The sequence below is a fragment of the Dromiciops gliroides genome, chromosome X, assembly GCF_019393635.1.
Source record: "Dromiciops gliroides isolate mDroGli1 chromosome X, mDroGli1.pri, whole genome shotgun sequence".
In the NCBI taxonomy this organism is placed as follows: Eukaryota; Metazoa; Chordata; class Mammalia; order Microbiotheria; family Microbiotheriidae; genus Dromiciops; species Dromiciops gliroides.
The window spans coordinates 10,462,543-10,478,579 of NC_057867.1; the positions used below are offsets into that span (position 1 = coordinate 10,462,543).

The 16,037-nt window shown below is 42.7% G+C and overlaps 1 protein-coding gene across 1 annotated transcript; it reads left to right on the forward strand.

The window, feature by feature from the left end:
* Positions 1–571: 571 nt before the first annotated feature.
* On the forward strand, positions 572–4,570 carry LOC122733868 (enhancer of rudimentary homolog). Its single transcript, XM_043974594.1, is given in 4 exon segments — positions 572–635; positions 3,458–3,467; positions 4,253–4,287; positions 4,290–4,570. Coding segments are annotated over 4 exon segments (390 nt in total).
* The last annotated feature ends 11,467 nt before the right edge of the window (positions 4,571–16,037 follow it).

Genomic DNA, 16,037 nt, shown 5'->3' on the forward strand with positions numbered 1-16,037 from the left:
ACAGGACTTGATCCCAGGTCTCCCAGACTCTATGTCCCACACTCTCCGTATTGGGCCATGAATAATGGGCATGGAGGTCACCTTGTAAGGAGTCAAGATTTGAGTTGTTAGTGAGACAGGGAGTAGATACAGCAAATACCAACTACTCTTTTGAGAAGCTTGGCAGTAAAAGCAATATCAGAAAGCTCCAAGAGAATAGGGAGGAAAGGGGGCATTTTAGGCTCAAGGAGGCCTGATTTTGTTTATAGGCAGAGAGGAAGGAATGGCAGGGTAGCAGAGACCGAAGACACAAGAGAGAGATGGAGGAGCTAATTGACAGAGCCAGGGTCCCCAAAAGATGTGATTGAAAACATAGATGATAGGGAAGGGCCCAGGCATGAATGCTGGTGGTGGCAAGCATGGGAAAGTAAGACAGACTTTTTTTTATTCCTTTGAGATACTTGAAAAGGTGAGGGTTTTGTTTATTAAAGCTGCAACTGTTTCTTTATTGCTCTGACATAGCAGGTGCTTTGATTTAATTCAACAAGCATTTATTAAAAGCCTAAAAAACAGTTTGGTATAGTGGAAAAACATGGATTCGGAGTTACAGGTCCTGGGTTCAGATCTTGCCACTCCCACTCCCAGCATGACCTTGGGTAAGTCACGGCACTGTTCTGGGCCTCAGTTTGGACTAGATGCATTTGAAGGTCCCTACCATCAAAATATACAATCTACAATTCTGCTACATACAAGGCACCGTGCTAGGTACTGGGAACAAAGAAAACCAAAACAGCCCTGCCTTCAGGGAGTTTACACTGTACTTGGGGGGTACATGGCACATCCAGATAAATAAACATCATTGCTGGACGGAGCCCTAATAACTGGAGGAGAATCAGAAAAAAAAAATCCACACAGGAGGTGGCCCTTAGTGTAAGCCCTGAAGGAATTTACAGATTCCCCGAGGCAGAGATGAGGAAGGATAATATTCTAGGGTGTCCCTGAAGAAGATGAGAAAGTGTCTTCTCCTTGGAGAGGTGGGAGATGATGGGTGGAGAATGCTACACACACTGTCCAACATGGTCACTTTGTTGGTCGACTTTGCTTAAATGGTTTATTGCCTTTGTCATTGTTCTAAGAGAAGGTTCACTGGATAGGTGTGGGGCTGGATGGGATATTATTGTTATTGTTTAGTCATTTTCAGTGGTGTCTGATTCTTTTTGGCCCCATTTGGGGTTTTCTTGGTAAAGATACCAGAGTGGTTTGCCATTTCCTTTTCTAGCTCATTTTACAGATGTGGAAACAGGCAAACAGGGTTGAGGGACTTGCCCAGGGTGACACAGCTAGTAAGTGTCTAGAAGCCACATTTGAACTCAGTAAGATGAGTCTTCCCAACTCCAGGCCCATGCTCTATCCACTGTGCTACCTAGCTGCCCATGGAGGGTATATATATATATATATATATATATATATATATATTTTTTTTTTTGGTGAGGCAATTGGGTTTAAGTGACTTGCCTAGGGTCACACAGCTAGTAAGTGTTAAGTGTCTGAGTCCGGATTTGAACTCAGGTCCTCCTGACTCCAGGGCTAGTGCTCTATCCACTGCGCCACCTAGCTGCCCCGAGAGTATATATTTAGAAGAAATTGTAATGTAAAAACAAAAGGCATTAAGAAAAGGATAAGGAGACAAGAGGGAAGAACCAAGAACAGCCATGGGTGGCAGTTACAAAGAGGTCAGTTTAGGCTGGCTATCTGGAAAAAAAGTCTTAGGAATCAGAGCCAAATTGGGACGGGCTGCCCACAACCTAGGCATCATTCTCAACTCCTCACTCTCACCCTCACATCCAAGCCGTTGCCAAGGCCTATGGATTTTACCTCCATAATGTCTCTTGATTACACTCCCTCCTCACCTCTAACCCTGGCCTCACTCTGGTGCGGGCCCTCATCACCTCCTGCCTAGACCATTGAAATAGCCTCTTGGGGGTCTGCCTGCCCCAAGTCTTTCCCCACTCAGCTGTCAAGGCAACCTTCCTAAAGTGCAGGTCTGATCATGTCACTCCCTTCTTCAGTAAACTCCAATGGCTGCCTATCACCTCCATGACCCCATATCCAAAAGGGCACCCAAAGCCCTTCACAGCCTGGCACAGAAAGCTGAGGTCCATAGCTGCCCAGGGAGCAAGTGGCAGAGCTCAGCTCTTTGATCTCTGACTCTAACTCCAGCGCTCCCTGGACTGCACTTGACAGGGGTAACTCACTAGGCAGGCACGCCCCGCCCAGTTCAGTCATGGATACTTATCACTTCATTCAGGATATTCTCTATATTATTATTATATTATACATATTCTTCATTCAGAATATTCTCTATAATTTCTCTCCAGCCCAGGCCCTCACTCACTGGGACAAACCAGAACGTGGCTCTCTTTGGCTCTCTCTAGGAGCTTATCCATCTCCTGCCAGCAAACCAAGGTTTCTAAGACTTTAGACCAATGTCAGTTCTGTTTTCCAGACCAAATAGCCTCGATTTACTTAGCACATCAAACAGCTCCCTGGGCCAGCCGAAAGGGTCCCTAGCTAGCATGTAGCCTAACTCCTTCATTTTATGGTTGAAGAAACAGGCCCAGAGAGGGAAGGTCCCCTCCCACTCTGACCCCCCACCCCGGCTCACTTCTCTTGAGGCTGTCTCCCACTCACCTGGATGTTCTCCAGCTTCTAGACATGACCGACTAGGTTATTTGGAAGCGAACACATTATTCTGGCTCTGATGTGGTCAGGAAGAGGCCAGGACAACCATTCATGTCTGTGATCTGTACACCATGAAGCTCAAGGTTGGATTAGTAAAAGAGGTGAACACTTTGTCCTGCCTTCACCCCCTCGCCAAGGCCTCATTGAAGGGGGCCCTCTCCTCTTCTCTTATACCCCAACCTGCCCCTCCTCCAAACATCCTCATCAGTATTGAGGACACCCCAAGAAACTTCCAGGAACCCAGTTTCAGAGGCCCAGTGGGCTCCTCATTCTCCCTCACCCTCCACGGCTGATCAGTCGCCAAATCCTGCCCTTCTACCTCCACAACATCTCATGTTGACCTCTTCTACTTATGCAGCCATTTCCTTGGTTCAAGCCTTCATCAGCTCTCACCCAGATCGGTGCAAAGGTCTCCTAATGGGTCTCCCTGTTTCGAGTCTCTCCCCACTCCAGTTCATCCTCCACATAGCTGCCAAAGGGATTTTCCTTAAGCACAGAGCTGACCATGTCACTCTCCTACTCCATAAACCCCTGTTGCTCCCTCCTGCCTCTAGGACACACTACAAAGTCCTCTGTTTTGCTTTTAAATTGCTTAATAATGTCACTCCAACCTCTCTTTCCAGCCTCATGGTATACTGTCCCCCTTCCCTCACTCTGTGATTCAGCCACATTGATCTTCTCTCCGTTCCTGGCTCTCCAACGCCCATGTCTTAGCCTTTGCACTTGCTGTCCCCAGTCCCTGGAAGGTACTGCCTCCTCACCTTGGCCTCCCAGAATCCCTCTCTTCCTTCAAGACTCAGCTCAAGATGATCCTAAATCCCCCAAGCATTAGTCAGTGCCTTCTCTCCCCTTCCTATAGCTACTTTATACATTTTCAAATCAAGTCGATAAGCCAGGCACTGTGACAAGCCCTGGGGATACAAAGAAAGGCAAAAACCTAGTCCCTGCCCTCGAGGAGCTCCCAGTCTAACGTGCATATACAGATACATACATGGTTAATGGGAGGCAATCTCAGAGGAAAGGTGCTCACATTAAGGGGAAGAGAGAAAGATACTGATGGTATATATACTTAGGCATGCACTTGGTGCCCCCTCCATTAGACTGTAAGCTCCTTGAGGGCAGGACTTGTTTCCATTTTTTTGTCCTTGTATTCCCAAGTGTCCAGTATTGTGTCTGGCACACACTAGGCTTGCTGACTGATTCTGTCTTTACCTACCACTATCTCTAGGGTTGTCCTGGCTGGCTATAGGTGCCCTTGGTATGGCCAGGGCAGGAACAGTTACAGGCCCACCCCCTTAAGAATCTAGCCCTAGGGCTTAGCTCTGGTGCAGCTGCTGTGGTGGCAGCTCTGCACAATGTCTCATACCATTTTTTTGTTTGTTTGTTTTTTGGGTTTTTTTTTGTGGGGGCAATGGGGGTTAAGTGACTTGCCCAGGGTCACACAGCTAGTAAGTGTCAAGTGTCTGAGACTGGATTTGAACTCAGGTCCTCCTGAATCCAGGGCCCATACTTTATCCACGGCGCCACCTAGCTGCCCCGTGTCTCATACCATTTTGTTGGTACAACCAAGAGGCCAGAAGGCTGAACTTATGCTGATTATGAATCAGTGAATGAATGCATACAAGGAGTTTGTAAAATGTATGAAGAGCATCTGAAAAGGATGAATCCTAACAGTCCCTCCATCACATATGACATCTATCAGTTGTTTGATTTCATTGATGATCTGGCAGATCTTAGCGGCCTTGTGTACCGAGCAGACACTCAGACAAATCAACCCTACAACAAAGATTTGATCAAAGAGAAAACCTATGTGCTTCTCCATTGGCAGGCCCAACAAGCTGGCAAATAATCCAAGTGGCAGCCTTGGGGCATAGGGAGAGGGCTTGGAAAACAGGTGTGTGGAAGCTTTGTATCATAGAAGTCCTGTTTCCATTTTGTTACATCTAGCCAAGGTCGAATGTATTAGGAGATTTTTGTCTTGTTCAATTTAAAGCCCTTGTCCTTCCCTACTTTCTTTTTCTTTTTTACTAAGAAGTAGCTGAAAATTCCTCTTCAGTCAGTTAGCACTTGGTTACAATTCTTCCTGCTGTTCATACCTGCTTCATAATGTTTACGGTACTTACCCTTTTGTGTGAGGGTTTTCCAGAATTTAACTGTCTTCAAAACTCAAAGGCTTAGTAGAGAATACAATAAATGATCTTTAGTTTAAAAAAAAGAATCTAGCCCTTCTGGGAAAGAGCCACCCTGTAAGAATCTGGATGAGCACACCCTCCTTTCTGCTCCCTCCCAGCAAAGGGGGAGCAAATAAAGTGGAGTTGGATTTTCACCTCAGCAAGCCTGAGGGGCCAAGACTATGTCCCCTTTATCTATTCAAAGCCTGACAACAGAAGGGATTCTCCTTTGCCCCTTTGGACTTGGGAGAAAAATGAGTTCACTCTCCCCTAACTTGCTCTCCCCTTACTGTTTCCCAGGAAGCCACTTGTGATGTTCCCTTTGAATGTGTAGCCTCAGTGTAGACCTTGAGAAGCAGTAAGTCTATGGCCATCTATGGCCTAGGAGACACTTCCACTTCCTCACCTCTGCTGCTCAGAGTGCTTGACTTCCTTCAAGGCTCAAGAACGGTGTCTCCTCTGATGAGAAGCCTCTATCTTTCTCCTCCTCCTCCTCCGATAATTGTGCATATACTTATTTCTTGTTTCTTCTAGTAAAACATAAGCTCTTTGAGGGAAGGGGCATAACCAGAGGCCAACACATAGTAGGAGCTTAATAAATGTTTGTTGGGTTCTTTGAGAGCATTGCAGCTAGGAGAAAACAACAACAGAGAAAATAACATAATAGATAAACAATAACTAGTCCCTGCTTATTTGGCCATTTCCAAACTACTCAGGGGTCTTGGGACAGAGCTAGGAAATTTAGGAACATAGGGCTTCTGATCACTGTCGTCTAACTCTGGGAAACTGGGGGACTCAGTCAAATCAGACCAAAATATTTAGGGTTTTTTTCTTAATTTATTCTATAGTTCTATAGTATCTACAGTCAGCACCTTGCCTATTATTTTGGATTGGGCCTATATTTTCTTCTGTGTGGAGATATAGTTCAGTAACTCATCTGAAACTAAATGATCTTAGAGTCACTTGAGGAACGGAGAGGTAAAATGAGTTGACTAGGGTCACTTGTGTCAGAGTCAGCATGTATAAGAGACAGGAATGGAAGCCACATTCTCCTGACTAGGAAGCCAGTCTTTTCCCTACTGCCAGGCTTCTTAAACTTTTTTCTACTTGTTACCCTTTTTGCCCAAGAAATTTCTGGGTACATAGGTATATAAAACAGGCCTCATAATATTCCATTGCTCTGATGCACCATGATGGGATCAACCATTCTCCTAGAGTTGGCCATTTGGATCGTTTCCAGATTTTTTTGCCATTACAAATAACAACACTATATGTATTTTCACATAGACAGTTCTTTAAAAAGAACAACACTCTGAAGAGTTGCATAATCTTTTATTGTTGCCCAATTTTTCGCGACCCCCACATTCAGTTACTCAACCCCATAGTTTAAGAAGCTAGGCTCCACTACACCGGCTTAATATAGGTTGGTTGAATGCCAACAATTTTCCCTGAAACTACTTGTAGTTGTGTGCATGTGTGGCATGTGTGTGTGTATATGAGAGAGAGAGAGAGAGAGAGAGAAGAATCAGCCATTACTTACTTGCTAATGCTAGTTTGAGCAGGGAGAGATCTTACTGGGGTTTCTTCCCCTTTTCCTTGACATCTTTTCTTTTTGCATTCTCTTTATTTCTAAATATTTCCATTCCCCCCACCAACTCAGTGAGCCATTCCTTGTAACAAAGAAGAGAATGATTGGGGGTGGGGAAGCAATTTAACAAAACTAGCCCACAAATCACCTGAGTGACTATATGCAGTATTCCACACCCATAGTCCCCCACTTCTGCAAAGAAAGGAGGAAGGTGCTTTTTCTCATCTCTTCCCCAGTGCCAAACATTTCATAAAATCTTTTTTGTGGGGATAAAATGTATTTTGACAAATAACCTTCCCCTTTTCTAATTAGTTTATAATAACTTTAAAAAGCAACAAGACCAATTACATATACACTAGTTATTTGAATGTTGAAATTCTTTTAAAATGCAAACAATTTGGGGTAGCTGGGTGGATGGTGGATAGAGCACCAGCCTTGGAGTCAGGAGGACCTGAATTCAAATTCAGAATCAGGCACTTACTGGCTATGTGACCCTGGGCAAATCACTTAAACCCAATTGCCCTCCAAAAAATGCAAACAATTGAAACTACTTTTAAGCAGACCAAGCTGATGCAAGTTCAGCTCTTCTTTCTTTGCCTAGTACTGTTTTGTATGTCTTTCCATTTTTCCTTATATTGCTTGGATCAGGCACTCTTAATTACCTCATAATATTCCATTGCTCTGATGCACCACGGTGGGATCAAACATTCTCCTAGAGTTGGCCATATGGATTGTTTCCAGGGTTTTTTTTTTGCCGTTACAAATAATAATACGATACATATTTTCACATCGACAGTTCTTTACTTTAAAAAGAATAACACTCTGAAGAGTTCCATATTTAAAAGTAGGAAAGCTTAAACATTTCTTCAACCACTATCTTTTCACACGCAAATGTTTCAAAATGCAGCCTTACTATCCAGTCAGATCCACTTAGAAGATAGTTCTAGCTGGACCCCACAGCTATTGCATGGGCTCTCTGTGGCAATGCCTCAGACCAGCCAAGTTACAGATTGTTCATTCTATCCAAGAACAAACGTGGACACGGGAGCCGTCATGAGCTAGTTAAAAACAGATTATGACCTAATCATTCCAGTCAAAGTAGCAAATGAGTTTGATATTTGGACTGGAAAATGGGTAGCAAAGGAAGCTATGAGGGAGGAGGAACATGATAGAAAGGATACATCTGGAGGTGGTTGGCACAAATTCAGTTCCTGGCTTGCCATGTATTACCTCTGTGACCTTCACTTAACCTCTCCAGGCCTCAGTTTCTTCTCCTATAAAATAAGAGAGGAGTAGCTGACCCCTCTGATTCTTTCCAGCCCTAAACCTAAAATTCATTAGACATTAGAGGTATGAGCAATGCAGTAACCAATCATAGCTTGAGTGAATTGGTAGTGAAGCATGTCTTTCTCTCTCAACTCCTCAGAGAGGTAATGATCTAGGGCCTAGCTTCTTTTTTTTCTGGGCAATGAGGGTTAAGTGATTTGTCCAGGGTCACATAGCTAGCAAGTGTCAAGTGTCTGAGGCTGGATTTGAACTCAGGTCCTCCTGAATCCAGGACTGGTGCTTTATCCACTGTAGCACCACCTAGCTGCCCTTAGGGCCTAGCTTCTTAAACTGTCGGTCTCTGCTCTATATGGGATCACTTAACTGAATATGGGGGTTGTGAAAAATTTGGCAATAGTAAAATATTACGTATACTTATTTTATATACCTGGGTTCACATAAAAATTTCTTTGGCGAAAGGGGGTCAAGAGTGGGAAAAGTTTGGAACAGCTAGGTGGTGCAGTCTAGGGGCATGGAATGAACCACACCTTGTCAGACAGGGCCATTGTGTTGAGTTTGCTTTGCTTAGCTGTACTCTATTTGTTTTGAGGGAAGGTTCTAGTTGAGTCATTCAAAATTGACACAGATTTTTTTTTAAATGCATCGATAAAACATTTATTTTAAAAAAGAAATAGCATTGGGGCAGGTAGGTGATGCAGTAGATAGAATACTGGCCCTGCAGTCTGGAGGACCTGATTTCAAATCCTGTCTCAGACACTTACAAGCTGTGTGACCCTGGGCAAGTCACTTAACCCTCATTGTTGGGGGGGGAGAGAGGGAGAGGGAGAGGGAGAGAGAGAGATTGAAAGACAGAGACAGAGAGAGACAGAGACACAAGCAAGCAAGAACTTGTCAGATTTTTCCCATTTAGGGGGCAAAAAAAATTGTTTAGGGAGTGACTAAATATGGGCTTTGGGAAGTGTAACCTAAGAGTTAGAATCCTTCTTCAGATACTTACTAGCCATATGACGCTGGACAAGTCACTTAACCTCTCTCAGTTTCAGTTTTCTCATCTATAAAATGGAGCTAATAATAGCACTGATCTCATTGGATTGTTGTGAGGAACGAATGAGGTAACATGCAAAGTGTTTTGCAAACCTTAACTCATTACATAGATGCTGTTACTATTTTTATTAATTGTTATTATTATGAGAGCTGGAAATATCCACTGGAGCCCCCTGGAGCGCAGGGAAATGTCATGGGGCTATAAGAGAAGGACCAAGCAAGAAGGGTGGGCTCTATGAAGAGGAAAAGGGAAATTTAAGTAACATACTGAAGTCGATGGCATCTACATTGCAGTGGGGGAAGATAAGGGAGCTGGGGCAAAGGGCTCTTGCCAAGGAATAGAGTGAGAAAGCTCCATCTCCAAAGGGATAGTTTTGTCTCAAGTCCACTGAGGAAAAAAGGAAGAGGGGAAGAGGGAGAGCATCTCAAGAAATGCATAATGACTGGCCTCAGACACTTGAAAATTACTAGCTGTGTGACCTGGGCAAGTCACTTAACTCTCATTGCTCTGCAAAAAAAGTTAAAATAGAAACGTGGGCTACAAAGAACACCAGCTAGATAGCCTGTGAGGCTCTGAGGGCAGAATCAAAATCAAGACCAGAGTGGTTTGAATGTGAGGTAGAGTTCCTGCCCAGAAAAGGACCAGGTTTAATGGATGGGGTGTCTTTCTACTAGTCAATAAGAAAAGATCATCACATTGGGGAAAGACTGTTGCTCAACACAAATCATGTGAATGCCTAAAAGAAATGAGGGCCTAGATATTGATTGAGGAGGGGAAAGGTTAGATGTCATTTTCACAAAGCCTCCTGTGCTTGTCCCAACATTGCCAGCTCAAACCTTTCTTTGCCTTTCAGACTAGCCAGTGTTGACAACATGGTTGCTCCGGAGGCTTCAATAGTGAGCTTAGGGCCCCCCTTTTATAGTCTTTAAATAAGCATGGCACAGTGCTTGAGACATGTACCTGCAATTCCACCAGTGGTTTAGAAGAACACTGACGTCACTGGCCAGTATTTCTTTAATTCCCTCATGAGAAATATCAACTTTTGTTGTTGTTGTTGTTGTTGAGTCACTTCAGTCATGTCTGATTCTCTGTGACCCCATTTAGGATTTTCTTGGCAAAGATGAAGTGTTTTGTCATTTCCTTCTCCAGCTCATTTTACAAATGAGGAAACTGAGGCAAACAGGGTGAAATGACTTGCCCCGGGTCACACAGCTAGGAAGTGTCTGAGGCTGGATTTGAACTCAGGTCCTCCTGACTCCAGGGCCAATGTTGTATCCACTGTGCCACCTCTCTAATTTGATTCCATTTTAGGGGAGAAGGGTCTGTAATGACCATTTCCACACCAAGATTCATTTTTGGTTTTGGTGGGTTGAAGTCAAGGCAAAGGATTTTTGCATTAATTCTTTTCTTGGGCCTGCCCTATGATCCCACCATATAATTGAGCTCGTAACTATTTGTAAGCATTCTCTCCTGACTTTGTTCATGGGCCTTCAAAACATGAACAGAGTTGAGTAGAAATCAAAGCTGGCCTTTCACCTCTGTATATTTTGCTGTAAATATTTCCTCTACCACCATATTGGCAAAGAAGTAACCATCAATTCCAATCACCTTAGAAGATATGGATGTTTTAGCAGACTTACTCATAATCTTTGCCAAGTTCACCTGTGTTAATGATGAGGTTTTAATCAATAAAGTACACTACTTCCTTGTAAGCCAGTCAAGGGCACCAGTTATTGATGTGGGTTGAACTTTCTGCTTGGTTGGTTCATCAGCATTTCTTTGATGTACTGATGCAATAATAACCACAGATATTGTCCCATCTCTAATTTCTGCAGCTTGTGGATCAGTCAGCTCACAAAGAACATTAGTTGCTGGATGTTCTGCCTCTAATGAAGCAATAGGCACATGATCAATGTGTTCTATCAGTATCTTATTCAAGCCAAGATGACCAAGAAAACTTTTTCCATTATCGGCAATGGAGCTGATCAACACCCTGGTTATCTGTTCCCTGACCATGGACAAGGAGCCCTTCTTCTTACCTGCCTACTACACATACTTGTGAAAAGTCAGACCCAATGATCACATGCAAAGAAAGGGATTGAAATGGGGAACAGCTGTTATTCTCAGAAATACAATGATCCAAGACAACTCTGAAAGACTTATGATGAAAAATGCTATCTACCCCCAGAGAAAGAACTGATGGAGGGGCAGCTAGGTGGCAGAGGGGATAAAGCACCAGTCCTGGATTCAGGAGGACCTGAGTTCAAATCCAGCCTCAGACACTTAACACTTACTAGCTGTATGACCCTGGGCAAGTCACTTAACCCTCATTGACCCACAAAAACAAAACGGAACAAAAGAACTGATGGAGTATGAATACAGATCAAAGCATACTTTTTTTTTTAATGTTTAAGGTATTTTATTTTTTCCGTTACATGTAAAGATAGTTCTCAACTTTTGTTTATACAAGCTTTACAATTTCAGATTTTTCTCCCTCCCTCCCCTCCCTCCCCCCTCCCCTAGACAGCAGGCAATCTGATATAGGTTATATCTATATATCTATATACATATAGATATAGATATATACACACATATATATATACATAATAACATTAATCCTATTTCTGCATTAATCCTGTTACAAGAGAAAAAATCAGAGCAGTGATGCAAAACCTCAAAATAGAAAAAAAACAAACAACAGCACCCAAAACAAAAGAAATAGTATGGTTCAATCAGCATCTATACTCCACAGTTCTTTCTTTTTCTTTCTTGGATTTGGAGATCCTCTTCTATCACGAGTTCCCTGGAACTCTTCTGTGCCATTGCATTGGTGAGAAGAATATAGTCCACCACAGTAGGTCAACACTCAATGTTGATGATACTGTGTACAATGTTCTTCTGGTTCTGCTCATCTCACTCATCATCAGCTCACGTAAGACCCTCCAGGTTTCTCTGAACTCCTCCTGCTCATCATTTCTTACAGCACAATAGTATTCCATTGTATTCATATACCACAACTTGTCCAGCCATTCCCCAATTGATGGGCACCCCCTCAACTTCCAATTCCTTGCTACCACGTAAAGAGCAGCTATAAATATTTTTGTACATGTGGGTCCCTTTCCCCCTTCCATGATTTCTTTGGGCAAAAGACCCAAAAGTGGGATTGCTGGGTCAAAGGGTAAAAAGCATACTTTTTAAAAACTTTCTTTATTTTTCTTAGGGTTTTATTTTGGTCTATGTTTTCTTTTTACATGACTAATATGGAAATATGTTTTGCAGGACTACATGTGTATAACCTATATCAAATTGCTTGCCTTCTCAATGAGGCCAGAGGGTGGAAAGGGAGGAAGAAAATTTGGAACTCAATTTTAAAAACAAATGTTGATGTACAAAAATATTTATAGCTGCTCTCCACGTGGTAGCAAGGAATTGGAAATTGAGGGGGTGCCCATCCATTGGGGAATGGCTGGACAAGTTGTGGTATATGAATACAATGGAATACTATTGTGCTGTAAGAAATGATGAGCAGGAGGAGTTCAGAGAAACCTGGAGGGTCTTGCATGGGCTGATGATGAGTGAGATGAGCAGAACCAGAAGAACATTGTACACAGTATCATCAACATTGAGTGTTGACCTACTGTGATGGACTATATTCTTCTCACCAATGCAATGGTACAGAAGAGTTCCAGGGAACTCATGATAGAAGAGGATCTCCAAATCCAAGAAAAAAAAAGAAAGAAAGAACTGTGGAGTATAGATGCTGATTGAACCATATTATTTCTTTTGTTTTGGGTGCTGTTGTTTGTTTTTTCTATTTTGAGGTTTTGCATCACTGCTCTGATTCTTTCTCTTGTAACAGGATTAATGCAGAAATAGGATTAATGTTATTATGTGTATATATATGTGTGTGTATATATCTATATCTATATGTATACATATAGAGATATATAGACATAACCTATATCAGATTGCCTGCTGTCTAGGGGAGGGGGGAGGGAGGAGAGGGAGGGAGAAAAAGCTGCAATTGGAAAGCTTGTATAAACAAGAGTTGAGAACTATCTTTACATGTAACGGAAAAAATAAAATACCTCATACATTAAAAACAAATGCTGAAAGTTGTTTTTCCAGGTAATTGGGGAAAATACAATACTAAATTAAAAAATAAGAATTGGGGAACAGCTGAACCCACACATTTCCATACCCGGGCCTAGTAGTCTGTCCAGTACAGGCTGCTTCTGTCAGGGAGGAGCTGAGATCTGGAATGGCAGACACAGTTCCCCAGCTTGCTCTGCTGATGAAATCACAGAGCTGTCACATGTGCAAGTGTGTTTGGCACTATTCTAAGTCTTTGAAAACTTGGAAATCTATGTGTAGAATGAAAAGATGCATATAATGTCTATTCCCCAAAATATTTTGCTAACTAGACCATCCTCTTCCTCTAACCCAGCCAGATAATGGAGCCAAAAGCTGAGAGTCTACTAGACTGTTCTCTTCCCTTGCCAGCTCAGTAAAAGCTGAAATCTTCTAGAAGCCTCTGTTAATTGTATGTATGTCACTGAGACTTTATCTTACCATTCACCCACTGCCCCCACCCCCCTCCCCAACTATTGGTCCCCAGAACTTCCTGCCAATATGCAGTTAGCCATAAGACGGAGAGTCATAGCATGGCTACTTTAAGGTCACAGGGCCCTATAGTCCATATTCCAAACACTAGAGGGGCTCACTGAGGGTCCTAGTGATCCTCTGGACCAGAAGGTAGCCTATTCTTGGGATGTTCCAGTGTTTCTGGGTCCAAGATAAGGCTCCTTGTCCACCAGCACTCCCACATGACAATATAGCACAAACCCTCCTGGCATCTAGATCTGCTCTAAGCCCATGGCTGGGGCTTTCTTGGCCTTTTCCTGAGACTGGGGGAACTGGGTGAACCAAGTCCCCAAGCTGAGGAGTCACTGCTCTCCTCTGCTCTGCTCTGCTCTGCTCTGCAGCACGTCTCTTCCCCTTAGGGAGGCACAAGTCATCTTTTTTAGTTTCTTGAAAGTATTGCCAGGAAAATCAGATTGAACCATGTCTAACCTTTTCTACTCTCCTACTGGGATACACCATCTTTCTCACAAGCCCCAAATGAGAAAGGGCTGCTTGGCTCTCCTGAGAGCATTTAATGATCAGCTTCTGCCTATTCAGACGACCCACAGTAAATTCTAGGCTCAGAGATGTCTAACAAGAAGGGCCCTCATTTCTAAAATATATAGGAAACTAAATCAAATTTATAAGAATGCAAGTCATTCCCCAATTGAGAAATGGTCAAAGGATATGAACAGGCAGTTGACAGATGAAAAGATCAAAGTTATCTATCGCCACATGAAAAAATGCTCTAAATCACTACTGATTAGAGAAATACAAATTAAAACAACTCTGAGGTACCACCTCACACCTATCAGATTGGCTAATATGACAAAAAAGGAAAATAACAAATGTTGGAGAAGCTGTGGAAAAATTGGAACACTAATGCATTGTTGGTGGAGCTGTGAACTTATCTAACCATTCTGGGGAGCAATTTGGAACTATGCCCAAAGGGCTATGAAACTGTGCATACCCTTTGACCCAGCAATGCCACTACTAGGCCTTTATCCCAAAGAGATAATAAAAAGGGAAAAGGACCCAAAATAGTTATAGCTGTTCCTTTTGTGGTGGCAAAGAATTGGAAATTGAGGGGATGCCCATCAATTGGGGAATGGCTAAACAAGTTGTGGTATATGAATGTAATGGAATACTATTGTGCTGTAAAAACTGATGATCAGATGGATTTCAGAAAAACCTGGAAAGACTTACATGAACTGATGCTGAGTGAAATGAGCAAACCAGCAGAACATTGTACACAGCATCAACAACATTGTGCGATGATCAACTGTGATAGACTTAACTCTTTTCAGCAATACAATGATTCAAGATAATTCCAAAGGACTCATGATGGAAAATGCTCTCCACATCCAGAAAAAAGAACTGTGGTTTCTGAATGCATATTGAACCATACTGTTTCTACTTTTTTTGTTTTTTGTTTTTTGAGGTTTTTCCCTTTCATTCTGATTCTTCTTTCACAACATGACTAAGGCAGAAATATGTTTAATGTGATTGTACATATATAATCTATATCAGATTGCTTGCTGTCTTGGGGAGGAAGGAGGGAATGGAGGGAGGGAGAAAAATTTGGAACTAGAAATCTTAAGAAAACAAATGTTGAAAACTATCTCTACATGTAACTAGGAAATAATAAAATACTCTTATGATAAGAAAAAAACCAAAAAATCCAAGAAGGACCCTTATAGGCTAGAAGAGATGTGACTTGCTCAAGGTCAAACAAGTAGTAAGTTTCTTAGGCTGAATTCAAATACCAGAGCTCTGAATCTGAATCTAATACTTTTAATACTCCTGCATTTCACACACTCCTTTCTCCTTTTTGTAAGAAAGCGGCATACTAAACATCTCTAAGGTTCCCCAGGAATTAAAAATGCTCCATATGTGCAGAAATGTATTCCAATGCAGAGTCCCATTTTCAATGACTCCCTCGTCCTTACTGGAGCTCTCCAGAATGCTTTCAAGTGCCCATAATGGAGAAGCAAAAGAGTGTATTGGCAGAAGACTCAGGATACCAGAATCCCATGAGCCTTCTGCCTAGATGTGGAGATGGTGTCAAGAGGTGCAAACTAGAAAAAAGTGAGCACTACATGGAAAGGGAAGTCCCAGGGTCTTTCTGCACAGCACAGGAGAAGTTTGGTGTAAAGGGAATTGGTGTGCTAAGCAAAAGGTGCCAGTACTTCAGTTGAAACTCAACATAATTTAGGTTCCAGAGAACGGGCACCCACAAGATTGACTCCACATAGAGAAAGGTGTATGGTCTGAGCCAGGGCTGAGACAAATCCAGCCCTGAGGTGCTGGAGATCATGCGGAAGAGGAATGACTGGCTTTCCTCATCCCATCTATCTGTATACAGAAAGGAGTGTTGGGGCAGCTAGGTGGTGCAGTAGATAAAGCACCGGCCCTGGATTCAGGAGTACCTGAGTTCAAATCTCGCCTCAGACACTTGACACTTACTAGCTGTATGATCCTGGGTAAGTCACTTAACCCCCATTGCCCTGCAAAAACAAACAATTTTTTTTTTAAAAGAAAGGAGTGTCTCTATTCCTGTGTAATCTTTTCCCAAAAGGCTTTTTCCCTCTTCTACTACTGA